This window comes from Neodiprion pinetum, chromosome 3 (assembly GCF_021155775.2).
Source record: "Neodiprion pinetum isolate iyNeoPine1 chromosome 3, iyNeoPine1.2, whole genome shotgun sequence".
Taxonomy (NCBI): domain Eukaryota; kingdom Metazoa; phylum Arthropoda; class Insecta; order Hymenoptera; family Diprionidae; genus Neodiprion; species Neodiprion pinetum.
The window spans coordinates 36421283-36441987 of NC_060234.1; the positions used below are offsets into that span (position 1 = coordinate 36421283).

At 38.0% G+C, this 20705-nt stretch overlaps 4 protein-coding genes across 6 annotated transcripts in view; 2 read left to right on the forward strand and 2 right to left on the reverse strand.

Annotated features, from left to right (window-relative positions):
• sax (type I BMP receptor saxophone) overlaps nucleotides 1-3432 on the reverse strand; it is a 4993-nt gene extending 1561 nt beyond the window's left edge. Inside the window, exons 1-6 of one of the 2 annotated variants that reach the window (XM_046618152.2) lie at nucleotides 3055-3432; nucleotides 2527-2711; nucleotides 1541-1790; nucleotides 1163-1425; nucleotides 344-990; nucleotides 18-252 (exon numbers count right to left, since the gene is read on the reverse strand). In XM_046618152.2, coding sequence (XP_046474108.1) covers nucleotides 18-252; nucleotides 344-990; nucleotides 1163-1425; nucleotides 1541-1790; nucleotides 2527-2711; nucleotides 3055-3115 — 1641 coding nt within the window. In that variant the 5' untranslated portion in view covers nucleotides 3116-3432. Of the gene's footprint in view, nucleotides 1-17; nucleotides 253-343; nucleotides 991-1162; nucleotides 1426-1540; nucleotides 1791-2526; nucleotides 2712-2970; nucleotides 2992-3054 lie in introns of those variants that run through there. The other variant, XM_046618153.2, reaches the window with a different exon arrangement.
• A 1572-nt stretch (nucleotides 3433-5004) lies between these two features.
• On the reverse strand, nucleotides 5005-7573 carry Rae1 (ribonucleic acid export 1). Of its 2 annotated transcripts, none has more exons than XM_069134739.1 (7): nucleotides 7355-7373; nucleotides 6998-7267; nucleotides 6742-6915; nucleotides 6591-6662; nucleotides 6131-6415; nucleotides 5841-6035; nucleotides 5005-5760 (listed from the first exon to the last, which is right to left on the reverse strand). In XM_069134739.1, the coding sequence occupies exons 2-7, from the start codon at nucleotides 7250-7252 to the stop codon at nucleotides 5674-5676; spliced, it is 1068 nt and encodes a 355-aa protein (XP_068990840.1). In that variant the 5' UTR covers nucleotides 7253-7267; nucleotides 7355-7373; the 3' UTR covers nucleotides 5005-5673. The 2 variants fall into 2 exon arrangements, with proteins under 2 accessions (XP_068990840.1, XP_046474127.1); XM_046618171.2 differs by lacking the exon at nucleotides 7355-7373 and adding an exon at nucleotides 7431-7573 and having other exon boundaries at nucleotides 5018-5760.
• A 50-nt stretch (nucleotides 7574-7623) lies between these two features.
• Nucleotides 7624-10263, forward strand: Gmppa (GDP-mannose pyrophosphorylase A). The gene is made up of 5 exons (XM_046618169.2): nucleotides 7624-7937; nucleotides 8154-8730; nucleotides 8929-9205; nucleotides 9310-9574; nucleotides 9931-10263. The coding sequence occupies exons 1-5, from the start codon at nucleotides 7898-7900 to the stop codon at nucleotides 10029-10031; spliced, it is 1260 nt and encodes a 419-aa protein (XP_046474125.1). The 5' UTR covers nucleotides 7624-7897; the 3' UTR covers nucleotides 10032-10263.
• A 146-nt stretch (nucleotides 10264-10409) lies between these two features.
• Nucleotides 10410-19534, forward strand: LOC124215133 (uncharacterized). Its single transcript, XM_046618148.2, has 10 exons — nucleotides 10410-11124; nucleotides 11617-11891; nucleotides 12060-12263; nucleotides 12489-13034; nucleotides 13158-13318; nucleotides 13461-13542; nucleotides 13627-13947; nucleotides 14045-14532; nucleotides 14646-14896; nucleotides 14992-19534. Exons 2-10 carry the CDS (start codon nucleotides 11688-11690, stop codon nucleotides 15237-15239), a joined length of 2505 nt encoding a protein of 834 aa, XP_046474104.1. The 5' UTR covers nucleotides 10410-11124; nucleotides 11617-11687; the 3' UTR covers nucleotides 15240-19534.
• The last annotated feature ends 1171 nt before the right edge of the window (nucleotides 19535-20705 follow it).

Sequence of the window (20705 nt, forward strand, 5' to 3'; positions counted from 1 at the left end):
TATATAAACAAACTTACAGGATCTGAGTGCCATCGGTTTGGAAGAGGTGGTCTTCGCTGATTCAGCGACACCAATTTTCGCATTTCTTCAAAAGAGGGTTCTTGGTTGCTACCCGAAAGCCACTCAGAATAAGGAGCAGCATAATCCAAAGCCACACCACTACTCACGCATCTCCGACTTACCTCCCACATAACCAGTGCTAAACTGTAAATATCTGCACGACGAAAACTCTCTAAACACTCTATGTTTATTCTGTAATCAGAAATTTAATAGTATCTTGTTAGATTTGAGTTAAGATAAAAGTTAAGAAGTAAAAACTCAACAAACATAACATTGTGCATACGTTTGATCGAGGACTTCTGGACTCATGTACCGCTTGGTACCTTGACGAAGATCAACTCGATCCATGGTGAGACGTTCCTGAGTTACAGCAAGTGCGAAATCTGATATTGCGCAGGCACCATTTGCTTTGACAAGTATATTTTTGGTTTTCAAGTCGCGGTGCGACATTGCTGGTTTTCCTCGGGTTCCATTAATTTCAGTGTGTAAATAAAGTAGTCCGTTTGCCACACTCAGACAGATATTCAGCGTTTGGTGGTGTGTCAGGGGATGGGGCGAACGATTTAAATGATTATAAAGAGAGCCAAGTGGATGGTAGTGTGTCACTAGCCACAATTGAGTGCAGCTTCCTCTGCTTGTCATATCGGTGCCGACATATCCGAGAATATTGTCGTGACGTGATGGTAAAAGTCTAGAATATACCTCCGTTTCACGAGTCCATGCGGCTTCATCTCTTGAGAAGTATATTTTTACAGCTACGCACTCCCCGTGCCAGACACCACGCCATACTTCGCCACCAAATCCGCCACCTCCACCACTTCCACTTCCTAAGCATTCAACTAATGCTACCTGTTTTGCTAGTGTACGTTGAACAAGTAATGGTAATCCTGATCCTGAACCGCTAGTCAGACTCCGTCCATCCAAATATTCCTGTTTAGTAGATAAACAAATCACAATGATTATACCAATAAGTATGCACTTGCCAATGATTTCACTCATTTGCAAGTAATTTTACGTATTTGCAAATATACTGCAGTACTCAGGCCAAACGTGATGTCATCGAAATATCACATCTGGCCTGCTAATGATTACAATTTGATACCTTGAGGGTGCTATCACCAGCAGCAGTTGCTCTGAGCTCATGCGTATGATAGGTGGAAGTTGTGGAGGGAGATGAGGAAAAATGAAGTGAGGAAGGCTCTAGTTCTGAGTCAACTAGAAGTTTGTTTCGTCGAGGGACCAATGGGCGCTTGCGACGTGTCCTACGAATGAGTATACAAGCGAGTATGCCGCTTCCGACTACTCCAAGTCCAACCATCGGACCCAGGATTGCCAGAGTCAGTTTTAGTGCATAATCTTCCACTCCTGTAAAGGAAAAACTATTGTTATAGCTAAACCATCAAATTTTCATGAACTTCAGTATGAATGAAACGTCAATAATTTATATTTATTTTTCTTCTATCTTTCAACTTCTATTCACCGTTCGATTGCTCCGGGGAATAGTGCGAGGGCAGGTCAGGAAAAGGTCCGTTATTACATAAATCACCCTGGCAGCATACAACGCTGAATTGTCCACCTCTAGTTGAACTGCTTGCTTGTCTCTTTTTTCCACTACCATTTCCAACTGGTTGTTGTTTGCTACATATCAACGGCATCTGTTCAGGTTTTATGGTACACCCTCTACTCAGTTGCTGTGTCCCATCTGCTTCCTGCACTTTGGACTTCCAGCACTGATGGGGAAGAAAATTAAATTGGTATTACACTACCACTTTTGTGTGTTAAGGCTCAGATGATCACTTAACAAATCAGCCATATGTTTCTTCCAATTTATACACATGATGAACGATAATCTTTTATTGTAAAAATACTGTATGGTTTCATCACTGTAAGAAGTTTCACTTCAATTGACACTATTTTAAATTTAATGTATGATTTATCCGCATCAGATCTGATTGTACGAAAAATATAAATGCAATTTGAATTTATAAGATGATATAGGAAAATTGCACTGAAGACAAAGCAAGAACTCTGAACTTTGAAAAGCTTCTACTACTTTATTAAATTTGCTTTCAGTTCCAGCTATGCGTTGAAAAATTGCATTTCAAACGGTATTCATATTGACATAAATCAAAAATGGAGTGAGCGCTGAAGCTATCTTTATTGAACTAATAGATATTGTCTTCCTAAAACTGAGTAGACCAGTTACTTGTTGGAAAAATAAATATTTTAATGACATGAATGATAACAAGCAGTGCAGGTATTATTTTTACTCAATAGTCAACTTGAGTCCATTTATGTAATGAAAAGTTATGTGGTTGATTCTGTCTTATTGGTACAAAACTGAAATTGAGAGAGAAGAAAACTGGATCTAGCTGATTAATAACAAATAAATGAATGATTTAATAAGACTAGTGCAAGTGATAAATGATATGTAGAAAAATCTCTCTGGAAAGGTTTTGAACCTACTGTGATTGCATCGTTGCAGGTTTCTTCAGACGAACAATCTGGAGGATCACAAGAGAGGCACTTGTAACGTTTTTGGGTTGAAATACCGCCCGTAATCTGACGATCTATCGGTTCAAGAGGATCAGGTGGTTCTTCATTGTCCATGGAAACGTCAACCTCCCTCAATCCTATACTTTGTTTTTCTCCTGTTAAATCCAAAACGACATGAAATAATTTGATACACACTGGCATAGGGATGCAAAATTATGCACGCCAAGTTCGTACTCGGAAAATCATAATTGTTTTAAAATTTTGTGAAAACAGCCGTTGAATCTCTTACGGCACTGTTCGTATTTCTTCCGTTAACACATGAACTACCCCTTTTTTGAGCGAGATGTAAAAGAAGAAATTTAGTCATTTCGTTGCCGTTTGTGGCACTGATAAGGGCTATTAATATTGCGTTACTCAGCTGATGCTCGTATCCTTAAAAAATTTTCTTCGGTAAACACAAAGTAGAATAATCCTGTATGCGTGCATTAAGGCTCGTACCTGGACATAATTTGAACGTCAACAAAAGCACAAAATGCGTGATAAATATAACATCCGCCATGTCTGTGCGCGTCAAAACAATAAACTACTTGTCTCAGATCACGGTCTTACATACAGGTCTTGCAACGAACTGAAATTTGAGTGGTGGGGGTAGCCGCGTTATTGTCCAAATTTTTTTGCCTTTACTGACCACTACGCAGCGCTGTCAGTTATTCATAGGACATATGACTGACATTACCAACGTAAGGTTATCTGTGTACGAGTATCAAAAAGATTGGTTAGGGTTCCGCCAAAGAATAATAATAAGCTTATGAATAACTCGTAGCGTTGCTCTTGTGGCCATAAGTTGTACTTTTGTTTCGGACGTGAACTGACTACCCCCCACCACGTTCGTTGCAAGACCTGTATGTCAGACCGTGACTCAGATACTACCAAAAAATATCGAGTTCCACTCATTGTCGCGTTGACTGAAGATATATAAAGACTGCTAGCCTCATAGGACTTCTCGTAATCGAAAATGGACAAGATAAATTCATTATCAAGCGCCCTCTGCGTCCTTCCCTGCACGCACAACTCAATTCGGCAAGAGTATTGTTTGTGAAAAAAATTTGACTTAGTTATTATTTTACAAAAGACGTAGCTATATCATGATTTATTCTGTTTTCAATAATAATCTGATGCGGTTATCGATGAAGTAATGGTAGGTTCATGCGGAATGAATGCCGGTGGTTTCACCTCCGTGAAGTTGGCCCCCCGAAGTTGTTATTTTTAAATCTAATTAATGCAATTCGTTTGAGAATCGTTTGAGAGGGTTTGAGAGTACAGAAAAATCGTTTGAGAGTTAGTAGTTTTTCCGGAAAATTGATTTTAATTTTGGGTATGAAGTTGGCCCCCATATTTTCTATCTTCTCAAAAAATGGACTTAGACGTTTAATTTTTCTTTTTCATCGTTTGAGAATCGTTTGAGAGGATTTGAGAGTAGAAAAAAACTGTTAGAGAGTTAATATTTTAATTGATATTAAATAATTATTCAATGTGCGATTTCCCCTAGGATTAGAGCACTTCCGGTGTGCGCATTGTGTGTGCGCACTGTATATGCGCACATGTCTGCGCAGTGCGTCTGAAATCAGGTGTAGCGACCGAGATTGACGAAGAAATACGAGTTTCGAGGATGCGGATTATCGTAAATCGAACGGGTACGAGATGGACATGGAGACGAAGCTGAGCAATTTTCTCTCAATGACACCAATGGTAAGAGAAGAATGGAGAAGAATTGGATGAAACTATTGGAAAAAGACACGAGCGTCTAAAACGGGAAACTTGACGAAATCTTTTTAACGCAGTGCAAGAGAAAGTGAAATCTTTTATAGAACGCCAAAATTGATATTTACTTGCAGATAAGGAATAATGCACTCATAATTGGAAGAAACGTAGAATGTCGATGGGCTTATAATATACCTATTTATTACTTGAACAATTATTGATATGAAAACATAATCCATGTTGAAGTATCACCAGGGTGTGTAACAAAAAAAAATACGTTTCGAATTACAGATGAGAGATATGTTAATTATAAGCTATTCAAAAAATGGAAAATAAAAGATGGATAGGTGATTATTAATCAATGAATAAAATTACGGAGAACATTGCATTATATTGCTTCATATATTGTATTACTGAGGTTATAAACAGTAACTGACAGTTCTTAAGTTCTTCTCGTTACTCCGTTTGATGGCTACAAGGCTTTCTACATTCAAGTGCCATACGGTTGTCATTTTAAACCCAACACAGTTGCAGGCTTACCAACACGAAATAAATTTTTGTCATTAAAGTACTGTGTGTAGCTGACAGAGAGAAACCTAATTGTAGCTGAGTATAAACTTTATCCCACAGATTTAAACAACCCCCACTTAAAGTGTATGTGTATACCAGACAAGAGAGGCCCGGCTTTAGCTGTGCAGTCTTTTTCGTATTACGGCACCAGCTCAGTACAGTGACCGCGCAGTCCATCTCCAATAAGTCTATGGTCGTGAGTCACAGCGGACAGAGCGTATAGTCATATTTTTCACCAAGTAGTAGCATGAAATCCGTTCATTTCTCACACTTACAGATTCTTTTACAAAACAGTAATTCCGTGACAAAATGTACAGTAATACCAAACGTACAGTAAAAATGTTTGCATTTCAAACGGCGAAGTTCACAGCATTGACTGAGGAATGTATCAGTCAACATTCACGGTCTGCAGGAGGGTTGATATAGAAAGTTGCAGTCTTACAATTAGGGGGATTATTTTAAATTTATTTGGAGTCGATCTAGGGATTGGCCCGGACAAAAATTCGTCAACACCCTAATTAAGGATCACCCTACTGGCTATGTGTAAAAATATGGATGTACATGACGATTATGTGATTTATTCACAACATATTAAAGCTTCGTCTTTGCAGCAGTGACAATTGAAATTAATATTAAAGGTGTATGAAAATAAATAGTAAATGGTATACATATAAAACGTATTGGTAGTATTTGTTACATGTGGAACAGCAACATCTTTAAAAGATGTGATTATGCTGCAAGTCGGAGACAGTAATGTGTATAATGTTACTTGATTCTTCATCTTAATCAGGAAGGATTCCTTGGCTTAAGTTCATCGTAGCACGATCTCAGGAAGATGTGATTCTTCTTCATCGGATTATAGAACTCGTGGCCCTAAAATATGCAACACAACAATTTGTATCGATATCAAACTTACAATAATTAATTACTTCAAATAATCAAGGCTTGCACACCTTAGCCCAATCGTAAGAAACAGCATAGGCAAAGATTTGACCATTATGGTTGAAGCAACACCGTGTGATAGCTTGTTCCATTGGTTCTGAAGGCTTCAACTTGGTCCGTGCATCTTTATCCCAAAAACTGAAAGTTCCATCACTTCCCACTGTAGCCAATGTGCCATGAATTGGATGGAATGCTATATCATTCACCTGTGAATATAATTTAGCGGGATTAGCATAGCATGATTCACTGTTTTTTCGTAAAACGGTTGTGAAGTTGAACATTTTTTATTATTTAAACACACCGCATAGATATCTTGAAACCCACTAGAAGCGCCATTAGATCTATGGCATTTGAAAGTAAAATTGTCCTTCGGATTGGCAGGGTTTACGTATTGGATAGCCACACGGCCTTCAACACTGCCAAGGGCATATCCAGTTGGCACTTTTTTCTTGTCCCTAAATATTGCCAGGCATCGATGTTGATACTTTAGCGGTGATTCGATCCGCTTATATTCATGAGGCGTTCCCTCCAGTTGATAAACGATCAGACCTCGTCCAGCAGTTCCAACAACAGCCATGGGATAATCCTAAGTACAATTCATTTTTGCTTACTTAGGATCATTATAAATTTCCAATTTTAGTACATTTTGGATTAAATCTCCTTCAGAGGAAGTTTGGCTTTAAACAAAATTGTTCCATAAGGCTTCTAAGATAATGAAAAACAGAAACCAAATAGGATTTCTGAATGGTTCTCATACATACCACATCAGCACAATAACACCTCTCAGGCAGGTTGATGGTCATCAGTGGCTTGGGACTTCGAGTATCCCAAAACTGGAATGAAATAAATTATGAGCATCATGTATCGCGGCACATCATATCAGTAATGAAAAGAGGAAAGTACAAAGTTTACCTTGAGAGTTTTGTCCCAAGAACCAGTCATAAGGCAACTGTAATTGGAGCCTTTTATCCAGTGGCAAGTTTTGATCGGAGCATCGTGAGCTGCGACTTGAATACATTGATTAGAACCAAGGTCCCAGCACTTTGCCATTTTGTCACACGCAGCCATAAAAACCTTCGTACCATCCTGAAAGAGAGGCACATGTTTAAAAACGTAAGAATGATATATAAGGCTGCACGTCATCGATGAAACTTTAAAATTAACGCACATCACTCCAACAGACATCAAGAACAGGTCCCGCCATTGTCTGCATAGATTTAGGTACTGTTTTACCAGACTGTTCGACCTCCCAACATCTAACATTGCAGTCCCATGAACCAGCCACTAAGAAATTTTGCGGAATTGTCGCAGGACTGAATGCTAGACTCGACACCGAATCATCGGGTGGTGAAACAACCTCAAAATCTTTCATAGGATTTACGGTTGCACCGCCTCCCCCGAGAGCCCCGGCTTGATTAAACATCTTCGAAGTCCAACGCTGAAAATGGAATAAAACTTTAATCTACAAGGATAGTTAAAGTATCAGCGTTACTCGGCGAAGTGTCATAACCTAAAATATCTAAACCTGAATATAGCATAAGAATTTTCCTTTGATTCTGGTATTCTGTAGTCAAATAGTGAATTCGATAATATGAACGTACGCAATCGTTTTATCACAGAATTACTTGTTGAAAATTATGTATCATCAGTAAAATTATACAACTTGTTTAGTCCCATGAAAACAGGATAACTTCAGCGGCACGGTTGAATCGGTAAATGGTTTCTGATGGTTCCCTGATGGTTCAGTGCAGAACCGACACGAGCGAAAACGCCGCTTGTACGGCGAGTACACAAAAATGTCAAAAAACGTCTCATTCGCCAATCGGTTGAGGTTGATTGTCGCAGTATGAGAAAAACATACAATTTTCGATGACACTCGAGACTGCGCGCATCTAGTATTTAAACAATATATTCACGAGAGTCACCTACAATTGCGAAAATTGTTCGACGTGTCAAATTGATTCTACGTGTCCAAGTACACGTAACCTCTCAATTCAAGTTGAATAGGCTGAGCCGGAGACGATAGAACGACGCAATAATAGAAGATATCATTAAATTATAGTGAAAAATGTTGAAAGCAGTGATACTGATTGGTGGTCCCTTAAAAGGTTAGCTACTTTTGTTGTTTTATTTCAACACGAATACTATGTTTCCATTGATAACATGCTACTCAGGCCAATTGTAAGCTCTGTTTATTTGGTTATTTATTTTTTCTTAATCTTCGTGTAAGATTGTTTCATATATTCTGTAATATTTGATCTCAATTGTTCCAATATTTCACTATAGAAACCTACAAAAATAATAGAAATTTTATTTCTTTGCAGGGACCAGGTTTCGGCCCCTCTCGCTGGACATTCCAAAGCCCTTATTCCCAGTTGCTGGGTTGCCAATGATCCAACATCACATTGAAGCATGTACCAGAGTACCCAACCTAGGGGAAATTCTAATCATTGGCTCGTACCCAACCTCTGATTTACATCAATTCGTGCAAGACATGACCCAAATGTATGGGCTCAGCATCCGATACCTGCAAGAGTTCACAGCGCTGGGCACAGCTGGAGGAATGTATCATTTCCGTGATCAAATTCGCTCTGGCAGCCCTGAATGTTTTTTTATTATGAATGGTGACGTATGCGCCGACTTTCCGCTGCAAGATATGGCAAAGTTTCACATTTCCAAACACTCTTTGGTTACTGTTATGGCGACAGAAGCCACTCGGCAACAATCTTTGAACTATGGCTGCATGGTTTTAAAAAAAGGAGGCGAAGTCGACCATTATGTTGAAAAACCATCCACCTTTGTTTCTACATTGATCAACTGCGGTGTCTATATCGCCTCCTCAGATATATTTCAAACTATGGCTGACACGTTTTATGCTAATCAACAACAGGAAAAGCTCTTGTGCGTAATACTTTATAAGAAAAATTTCACATCTGGGAAATAGCCCTTTTTAAAATATACTGTTCAATGATTATTTGTATACTTCTCTAACGCAACTTTCTATCACCAGTTTATCAGGGTAGAATTGTTAAGTTGCAGTAGGAAGTAGGACTTTCAAACTAGCGATATAATTAAACACGTTTTGTATTGGGATTGCAGGCAATTGAACGGGAATGGAAAAGACCCCGCATATATGTCATTTGAGCAAGATGTATTAATGAGACTAGCAGGGAGCGATCGTCTATTTGCTTTACCCGTAACAACTTGGTGGTCCCAATTGAAAAGTGCAGGCTCGGCAATCTATGCGAACAGACATTACTTAGCTCTGTATCGCCAAAGTCAACCTGCCAGACTGTGCGCAGCTGTACATGGCAAGTGTCATATCATCGGTGATGTCTATATTCACCCCACAGCGACTGTTCACCCCACAGCTGTGGTAAGCCGCTATATTCCTTCTATATATTACGCAGTTAATCTGTTCATGTCACATTCAGTTGAAGAATGCTTAAGTGATTGATGGTTACATTACGATCAATTTAGTTGGGCCCAAATGTCAGTGTTGGCGCAAATGCTATGGTCGGACCAGGCGTACGAATTCGAGAGTCAATTGTATTAGCTGAGGCACAAATCCAAGCGCACTCTATCATCTTACATAGTATAGTGGGTCGAGGCAGCAGAGTAGGAGAGTGGGCTAGAGTTGAAGGCACTCCGTGTGATCCTAATCCTGACAAACCTTTTGCAAAAATGGAAAATCCACCACTGTTCAACACGAATGGCAAACTCAACCCGTCTATCACTATACTTGGTAAGGGTCTGATAGTACTTTATACAAATTATTTTTGTCCTAAAAATTATAGCAGTCATATCTTGGTTCAGATTGCTATTCCACGTGAAAAATGATATAAAATGATATGTGTGTATCTAATTGTATAGGCCTCAAATCTTGCATTACTGAATTATAAAGATATAAACTTCCATACTGTTTGCTTCCGAAACAATGACAATTGCAAACATTAATCTTTTGGTATAATCGATGAAAATTATTTTATATTAAAAAAGAATCATGCAAAAACAAAACTTGTACCTAGTGTACAACATATGAAAAATTCGAGTTAGGATCCAGATTTGGTTACATGACGCAAGCATTTGTTTTCGTTTTAGGTACCTGCGTGTCATTAACAGCTGAGAAAATACTACTGAACTCGGTCGTTTTACCTCACAAGAATCTTACAAGAAGTTTCAAGAATGAAATCATCTTGTAATGCCTGCAAACATTTTGTTAAGTGCAATAAGAATTGTTAATTTTCTATATTGACTAAGATGTTCAACACTGTTGTTGTAAATTTGCTTTGAGGCATTCCAAAATTGAATTTCAATTCGTACAAAGTTTTATACACCAATCTTTGATACATATTTTTTGAATTTACATTGAACTTTTGTCAATTACGCACAATATTTTTATTAAAATTAAAAAAGAATTAGGTTTAGATTAAATCTGTAATTTGTGATGTATATATACCTATATAGAGTATATGTTTAATGTATACATGTATATATATACATGTACATAAATATACATGTATTGCCACTGTGGTTTACACTGGAAAAGAGGGTAATATTTAGCTAAAAAAAAACTTGGTATTCGCGAAAACTCGAAACAGTGGAAACGATTTTGTCTGACAGTTTAAAAAACTTACAAATCGTAGCATATTATGCTTTTATTCGTACCATTAAATTGCATCAAAGTTCATGTTCATGTAACACTGAGAAATTGGCTTTGATTTTTCAAGTACCGTGCGATTCAAATGACAACATTTTCGGCGATCGGCTTAACTGAGAGTCATCCACATCATTGCCTAATGCTGCTCTTACCGATTGACCGATTGTTATGTACCGACCGATCCCCGATGCTCTTTTGTCAATCCGAGTATCGGTGTAGGCTGTAGGCCATTTTATCAGTGTGCTCTGCGTGTTTAGTAAGAAAAGTATTCACATTCCTCGTAACTAGCGCTGCAGTAGTAGAGCCTGTTACTTTTGATTTGTGAATCAACAGGGATGCGCTCCACAGGTAGTTCTCAAGTGATTTCTTTTTCGATTTTCATTATTCGTCCGCTATCGTAGGAAAATAAATTACCCGTCAAACACACTGGAATCAATTAACAATCGAAAAATGTGAAAACAATCGCGCTGAGTTGAAGTTTAATATGAAATAGATGTGAGCATAGAGATAACTGGAAATCAGGACGAAGATAGAAGAAGAAATTCCACGCATTCCAAAGCTGGACCAGGTTAACCATCTACCACATTAAAAATGATATTTTTCCGCTCAGTTGCAAATGATACTTGAAGAACATGGTGAGTTGTTTATTTATGAAAATAAGCTCAAAATTAAGCTCAACATCCCTACAAATCTGAACTTCTTTTAGCTTTAATACCCAAGTGTTTATATTGTTAAAACTGATGGATTGATGAGTAATGGTGATAGAGAAATATGAATTTGTATTCTTGAAAAATTCTATTTCTGTTATTTTCGATGAAATACACAAGTAAAATTCAATTCATTCCTATTGTTTCTGATTATCTTTTTCTGTTTTACATGTTTAATTATATCAATGCGCATCTTATATAGTTCAGTATTGTTTACCTGTATTATTTCTCTAGCTTCAACCTCATCAAATAAAATACTTTGATATATATTTTATCACAGTAAAATGTATCTGAAGGGACAACATCTGCAAACGACTGTAACAAAAATAGCAAGGAATACAAGAAAGTTTCAACAATATATTTTTATTTTAAACATACCCATTACTAAATGATACATCACTTTCTCTTATTTTGCAACAGCCAATGAATAGTCAAGAAATTGAATCGTGAAAGAGGTACCGAGGGTTACAAATGGGCAGGGAAGGCCGATTATGGCCCAGCAGCAGCAACAACATCAGCACGAGTTTTTGCCACTATGTGACGTGCTGTTTAACATAATCTCACTGGCCTCTTACTTCTGTGATGTTGTCTTTGACCTAGCAATGGGCTATGCTTTGGCCCATCACGCTGCTGCACCAGACTGTTTTTTTCCTCTCAGTATTACTTTTGTCATTACATCACTTGTTGTGTCTCAGGTGGGTTTAAACATATTTATGCTTTTCAAGATTCAAGTCCACTTTTTTCAATCACCTGTCCAGTTTGTTTAATGTTATAAAGCTGTTTTCATTCAGATCAATATTTTACCTGCTCATTGTATTATTTGGTAAAATGAACTAATCATTGTTCAATTCATCATTTTACAGATTATTAGTATTCGATGGTACCTTTGGGGTGCTCGAGGTAAGCTAACTGCTGCCAGTACTGGGACCCCTGACGATCGTGGTATTCAGAAGAAAGGTGGTTTGATAGTTGGCTGTGTTTTGGTATTACATTCTATGCAAGTCGGAGTCCTTTGGCGCTACTTCAAGCTTTTTATTCCAGTCGATCTCGTATACGTCAAGCATGAGGTGCATTATTCATTCATTTAGTTTTCAATTATTTTCTACAGCTACCTTACAAGATTTCTAAGAAGATTTACACAATCTCACAAAAATTCCGTCTAGTTTGACTGCATCTGAATATAAAATGCCTTTCACAGAGGCTGAGCATTACAAATGAGCTCTTGGAAAACTCATTTGAGGTACATGGTTAGCCTCTGAATGCAGTCCTTTTAATAATCATTTTGTACACAGGTTCGGGAGCTCTGTGTACTACGTCTGATCCATGCGTTCTGCGAGGCAGCGCCAATGCTGTTGTTACAATTGTATCTACTATCGACAGGAATAACTGGAGAAAATGATGCAAAAGAAGAAGAGGAAGAAGAAAACGGGGGAAAATTGGCTAAACTAACAGCAGTCTCAGCAGGAATGTCTTTGTGGAGTGTTTGTTGGGCAGTTGCCAGTTTCAGTAAAGGGGCAGCCCGCTTACGGAACTTGGAACGACTTGTACTTACATGGCTGGGGGTTTTAGCACAGTTAGCCTGGCGGCTTGGAACTGTTAGTGCACGTGTCGGAGCACTTGTCGCATATGCATCGCTTTACGGAGGACAGTGGCTCTTGGTTGTTCTTGCCCTTCATTGGCTGTCAATGCTCACTTGGTTGCTGCTTACTCCTGACGGTCTGTTTCATGGTGGAGAGCGTTTGCCACTACCACGAAAAGCCTTTCTCGCTACCCTACTAGCATTTGTATATGTTTTTGCCTATGTCAACCTGCACGAAACAAATCACCGACAAAAAATGGTATGTATTGTTATCATCATTCTAAAACTAATGCTTCTGTCAACGAATATTTAAGTGAATTGATGTGGTTTTCTTTTGCTTTGTTAGTTCAATTGCTAATTATATCATTTCTTTCCTGTCTAGGGGATATTTTACACGGTTATGTTCTTGGAAAACAGCCTACTGGTAGGGGTATGGGCTGCCGGTTTCCATCGAAGTAGTCTTCACCCCAATCCGATTACCTTGGCCTTCACACTTTTTGCTCTCTTTTTTGGAGGTCTCTTTTTTATGGCGCTCTATTACAGGTGCGACATCTGGGACATCACTGTTTTGAAATATATCATACCCTTCGAATGACAACGATTGAATTAGTTATTGTTGTTTTACCGTTTTTACTTCGAAAATATACAAGTTGTGCATTTAATGGTTTTCCAATTTCATTTGCAGGTTTTTTCATGTACGCAGACTGAGGTATGAGGCTGGGGGCCGCATGAATTCAACAAATGGTATGGCCACTTTTTGCAAGCAGGTCTGTACCACAAGATACATAGAAAAAAGATTCTGAAGCCACCCTGCTTGGTCATTGATTGATTTGTTCACATGATATTTACAGGAAGATAATGATGGAAAACAGATGAATTTCTTGGAAGAGAAAACAAATGGCATTGAAATAGGGATGAGAGGAGTGAAATTGAGCAACGGTGGAATTCCGGGAGTATTCAATTGCCGTTTTGCAAATCCAACTGTGTCTAATCTAAATCGAAAAAAAAAAAAACCAACTTCTTTTGTGCCTCCGCCACAACCATTGTCTTTGTTGACAAACGGTATGGGTGAGCCATGTCCTAGGATAAATAGTAATGCCGGACCTCGGCAATCAATTCCTTTTTGGAGACGACCGCTGACCATAGCTGTAACGCAGACACACAATGACCAGGTACCATCAGTAAAGTTCAGTACTCAAATCACAAATTAGATTTCTTAGATTACTTATTTGTACACGATTGTATTACTAACTGCTGAATTTGGTGTAGGACTGGCCAGCTAATGACACATATGACATAGATGCTGGTGTCAGTTTAGGAGGATCAGTGAGCGCGAATGACATCAAAGAGAAATTGCAGGAAAAGAAGCAACAACAGCTACGGGAATTGAGAGCGATTCAGGAAGAGATTAAATCAGGAAAGCTGGTACCACCGCCGTCAGCTTCAGCATCTACATCTGCGTCATCTCCTTTAGCAACAAATCAACAACCACCGCCAAATGCTAAGCTGCACTCATCTACCAGACCTCCTTCATCAAAATCCCCATCTGACATGAACGAAAGCATGACGCTATCCTCTTGGCCGCCGATCAAAATGGATTGCCTCTCACTTCCTCTGCCAGCCGCATCTATATATTATCCGCCCAATCCCTGGAAAGCTCCACAACGAGAGAGAGCTGTTACCCCAGAGATTTTACTTGCTCCTCAATGCCTACCATGTTATCCGCATTGGACACCACCAGGACATCTTAGTCTCAGGTAAATTCAAGGATATGCCACTTCAGATTAGCTTCTAATCCAAATTTCTTCTTGAAAATAGAGTTGAAGTCGTATCAACAAGTCACTGATGTACTGTTCCATATATTTGGTAGGTTGGGTTCGAATCAGAACGAAGAGGATAAAACTTGTAATGAAAATGGCGAGTTTTCTATTGAGAGTAAATGTGACAGTGATGTGGAAGGCAGTCAGGTATCGCTGCCAAGAAGTTACACACTTCCTAAGGAATTTAAGTATAGTAATGGGCTCGGTATTGTCAAGGCTCGAGGACAGCGAGAGTACAGAGGAAGCAACAAGCCACCGCCATCTCGTTATTATCTTCCCTCGACCAACAGCTCAGACGATGGTAAATTAAAATTATGCTATCACATTTTCAGTATCAAGAGCCAATTTAATTGCGAGGTGGAATCGCCAATTGAAATCATGTCGTATTGTTCGCAGGCGACGTGGATAGCGCGGATAATGAAGAAGAAACAGACTCTGAGTTGCGAATACATAGTAATAACAATCATGCTCACAACAATAATCATCAACTACGTTTTCAGTCTAATAGAAACAATACCGTGGAACCCCCGACTCCAGTTCCTGCGATTACTTTAACAAGTTCTTGTTATTTGAGCAGCACATACGGTGCCCTTAGACCAAATCAACTACTCAGAGCGAAAGTTAAGCACGAAACTAAGTTGTAAATTATAGAATTTTACAAAATATTTAAATAATATTATATATACAAGACAGGCACCAATCGGTGTTAACAAATATCGTAACCCAGTGTCTTACTAACAATAAAACTGATGAGCGGGCATGACTGTTAATTACAGAATCATCAAAACGATCAATCTCTTTCAATAGTAACACGGAGTTGAGTTTTTAACGATACTTTTTTGCACAATGAGTTCACAGAGTGTGTATTAAGAAAAACTCTCTAGATATTCTTGATTTAAATATCTGCCCTGGCTGGAATACATTTCGTCGAGATGAAAAAATCTCCGATTGATTTGACCAAGCCTGGAATTGGAGATCCGACGTTCCACAGAGCAGGTTTGGAATGATGGTCTGTTGGTAGTTCACTTCATAAAATTCCATTTTCAATACCCTACCTTTCAGGAGTTATGGTAAAAAAATTTATTTTCGTGAAATTGTTTTGTAAAAACCATCGTTTTTGGTGTGCAAGTGTCTGTTTGAATGTTTACAAATTATAATATATCAAATACTTGTGACTCCATTTATCTTATCTCTTTGAGTGTACTGACCAAAAATTTCATTTTAAGGCTGGTATAAAACATTGGCCTGTATCGAAATTCAAAAACAATCTAGTTTCATTTGGTTTTCTCTCGCTTTAATTTCGCTTACCCAAAAAACATCTTACCAATCTTATTTTTCTAGATAACATTTTTTTCATATTATGTACTTTAACATTCTATTATTTAATTAAAGAAATACGCATAAATGCGTATCTTTGTAAATATATTCTACTTATTAGTTAGTATCTGAGTAAGAAAATGATTTCAGTTGTACATTTATAATGACTGTAAGTCTTACGATTAGCAGTGAAAAAGTAAAAAGAACAACGACTATGTTGACCGTTACCTAATGATTGTATATATATTTCAAGTTAAAGATAGGAGAAAAGAAGTGGCATCGATGCGGGATTCACTTGAGAGAGATAATCTCATTGATGCGCCTTTATCCGGCCCGTGCATTGTACGTGCAGATAAATGAAGGTCGATTGTATTTTTCTTTTATGACGAACGTTACCGCTTGAAAGGCATAGGATTGAATCTAACACATGCAGCGCAATCACGCGGAATTCAGTGGCTCGATCGAGGCCTCAGAATCGATAAGATCGATCCGAATTCATTCTCTTTCTAAAGGAGCTCAAGTAAAACGTCACGTGTAATTTAGTAGGAGATGGAAAACGTCGATAGGGTAGATATCTTCCCATCTGCCTACACACATATAGCTAAGTTCTCCCTGGTTGCGGTGTGGAATCCCTACACATGCTCCGACCATTGACTACTGAATATTGACTATTGGTTAGAATCCGGCTCGAGACCAATCTTGGGGTGCAGGGCTTAAACGAGATTTATAGGCAATCGGGTGAGGACATCCCACTCGCCTTTGTCAGGAGCACGAGACCATTGTGCCTAACATTCGAATTTTACACGTCCTCAAAGACTTTCACGTGATGCTAATAATAATGCTTTATATTTTATTTTTTTAGAATTTTTTTAGTAACTTATCAATGCACTTCGTGACGATCATATTATTATACAATTACAACAGTAATGCTTTACGGTATTCCTTGCCTTATATTGACCCAATATAATATTATTATTTTCCTACATGGTACTACATTTCCGTATTGTTTTTTTCAGGCATTCCTGACTTGCATATAATTTTTTGTTTTCACACAAATTTCCGACGGTTATCGAAAAGAAGTCTCTCGGAAAATTGATACAATGAAACAAGAGCTCTAGAATGAAGGAAAACTGTGGTAGACGAATTCCAAGTGAAGATACATTATATGAATTACGAATGAAAGTTCGGTGAGTCGTGCTTTTACTAGTGGATCGAAAAGTAGACCATAAAAAGTAGAAATTGATTGTCACGATTTCTCGAATACGTGATTGAAAGAATTTTACGACATTATCTTCCATCGACTAAATCGCTGGCTATTTATCAGGACACAAGTTGAAGGAATACCGTTTCCATTAGTAATATTTTTTTTCCTCTTCGCAGTCTTAGCTCTAAACGTTTTACATGTTAACAAATGATTCAATCCCATTTACGCTAGTTTCCACTGTTTGCGGACAGATCATTCATACACAATATACCTGCTTACGTAATATCCAAAAAGTACTCACTTTAAAGGAATGTGCATACATTGTTTTTACATTATTTCCTAGATCTTTTTTGTGCACGTTGATTGTTAGGTAAATATAACCAAACATACCAGATTATTGGCCAAAGATTACGGCCATAAACTACGATGTAAAAGCCCAATGTGACTTTATGGCATTTTATCATCCGTCAGTCAACCGATGTGACAAATTTACCGTCTGTTATTTTCATTTTCATTTTTTGCCATCGCATGCACATATTAGTTTTTGTATGTTTACGAAATTGATTTTAGTCTGACGAGTATAATATGTTGGGTATAATTGTAACCGTGTGTAACATCATCTAACGATGTGTATTACGTGACGTATTAACTTCTGACTTATCATATAGTATGTCTAATGCAGTGGCAATGCAATCCTTCTATATTTTTAGACGGATTTCATTTTGGCCTACGCGTAACGCAATTCATGGAGAAATAATCGATCCCTGCCGAGGGTAGTCAGTCATGCTGCAGTTATCTCGCATTTTTATTCATTTTCTTTTTTTTTTTTGTTATCTCGTCGTGGGATTTATTCTACCGTTATAATTGATAGGGCAGAGAAAAGTTATGACGAACATCTGACTATTTTTCCACGTCACTCTATGAGCTCGCGTAGACGCGCTCGCGAAATGTATATGAAATATATATTTGACTGACGTAACGATAAAACTGATAAAAATAAATACATAAATATTACTCCCAATACATCAAAGCGAAACGATGTACGATGTATTCCAGAATACACCGCCGTTTGTAATCATTCTCATTTATCTTATATGTACCTCGTAGTTGTTTATTGTACGTAAAAACTAAAATATACATGCGATTGATTAATTAATACAGTAGCAGATGATATTGTGAAAATGTTATAGATATGTAATAACTCAAACTGTATTTCCTGGAAAGCCGTAGAATATTTGTCATCGATTACTTTAGCAAGGTTTACGAGACGGTGAGATAATAATAACAACAACAACAACAACGACAGTATTAATAATATATAAATACATGTTAAATCTTTTTTCCTATTGACTGTACACAGTATTAATCTTATCCTTGTCGTTCTCCGCGGATGTTGTATCCTTTTTGTAGACTGAGGATTCGAAAACTTGATCTTCGATACCTTTGACTGCGAAATTTCTCATAAGTCTCATGAATAATGCGATTCACGTATACGTAGGTATACGAAGCGAACTCGAGTCGAGTTTAACCCTAAATTCTTGACCGGTACAAAGAGAGCGCAAGGCAGCAAAGATTAATAAATTGTACGGAAGGTTTGAGAACCAGACCGTATCGCGCGTAACATTATTCACTCTAGCGTAATGTGTCGACCGACGAATAGGTACACGAATACAGAATAATCATTGCACCAATGCTGTACTTTACAGTAGATAGGCATCTGCATTCATCCGTGTTACACATAGTTATATAACACTATTATAATTGCAAACTACATACGACAGTCATTGACACGCAGTTATATAATCGGCCATTTGTATCCACAGCTTTGACAGGTCAGTGTAGATTTTCGTTTGAGCTTTATTTCTTTCTGCGCATGATACTGTAAAAAAAGAGAAAGTATTGAAAAAAAATATAAAAAAAATTTATACAACGTTCCACAATTATAAACTGAATTCCCTCGAGGTGCAATATGCAAACTGCAACGCGCAGCGAAGGTAAATTGGTGGTGTTACACTAGGGAGAAATAAATAAATAGGAAAGTAAAGAAGTTCTCTCTGCTGAAAAGGCATTTAAATTCATAGTTAAATCATCCTTGGGTACATGTACCCTATACAGGGTGTCCTATGTCAATGGGTCCATTGTAATATTCCTAAAGTACAAGATGGAAGTATGGGAATATGAACTGGGGTAGTAATATCTTAGTTTCGATATATGGATGTTACTGAGAATCAGTAAACCTTGTTTCGAATGACGTACTTTTTTAATTTAATTTCATTATTTGGCAATTAGAATTACATTTTTTGTGGAGTTATATTATTACACAAAGCTCCAACAATCGCTCTAAGGATCAAATGGGTAAAATCTTGTAGTTTCCGAGTAACGCAATCCCTGGAAGACGCTAGATTGATTTAAAAATTGATACACCCTCTATATTTTCACCGTAATAATATAAGCTGCTGTGATAATAAAAGTGGCATAACCATTTCTCACAATATATAATCTCTGCTTATCTTTCCTTTCATATCTCTTACGAAACACCAAATGTAACATTTACACTCTCTTAAATTTCGAGTTTTATTTACACGCGGCTTTTCTCTTGGCTAAGCGTCAATCGGCCTAACCGTAACTCTTAATAGTACAGGTATCCGTAATTTTATGTAATCGTTATTATCCCTCGGTAACTGTACGTTATTTGAAACTAGATCTGTACTCGAATCGGAGTGCAATGGTAAAGACCGTTTCTGATATACCTATACCGTTTACCGCCTGAATATTGATTTGGTTTTGATACTCTCGTTGCATGTGATAGCGATAACGCTATCAAGATCCTTCTAGAAAGCTTCTGGAGATCCACGTTGAGTCAGGATATAAGTGAAAATACCTTTTTTCTCCTACCCTTGCAAGAATTACCCCATATCGACCGTTGAAATTTTATCTTACGCGATGATCTTACATCGCATATACATATTCCGTGATCGCGATGTCTTAACTCTTTCACTCGCAGAAGCCACTATATTGGCAATCTTTCTTTCCTTTTTTTTCTAGTAAGTTTTTTATACTCCATGCAAAATCCTAATTTTTATTGCACTTTCAAAATTGTATTGCAAGGTGAAAATTTTGCACGCGTCTAATTCCAAATACGAATATATTATCATACATCGCTGCGAGTAGTGGTCAACTAAAATCTAAATCTCGTGTCATTTCGAGATATTATCGACATGCAAATGGAGCTTCACAAATCTCAATGTCTTTTGTAACCTGGAGATCTCGAATTTTAAAATAGAAATATCTGTTAACGATTCAATTTCCGGAATTTGTAGGAAGCCTTCGCGTATCTCGAGGTCGCCGGCGAACCGTCGATAATACGATTAAGCGTTATTTATCAGTCGTCAAGCGTAAGCGTGAGAGTGCGGATGCGCCTAGAGGCGAGTAACTCGCATTGCAAGGATGCAAATATTTGTCGTTCCGCGGCGGTTTCGGCAGGTGGTGTCATGGCGTCGTACTGGGATCGCAGCTGAGTCGCGGGTGGCGCACGCATGCGTTTTGGAATGGAAAGGAGGGCCGCGTAGAGAGGCAGCTCGGCTTGCGA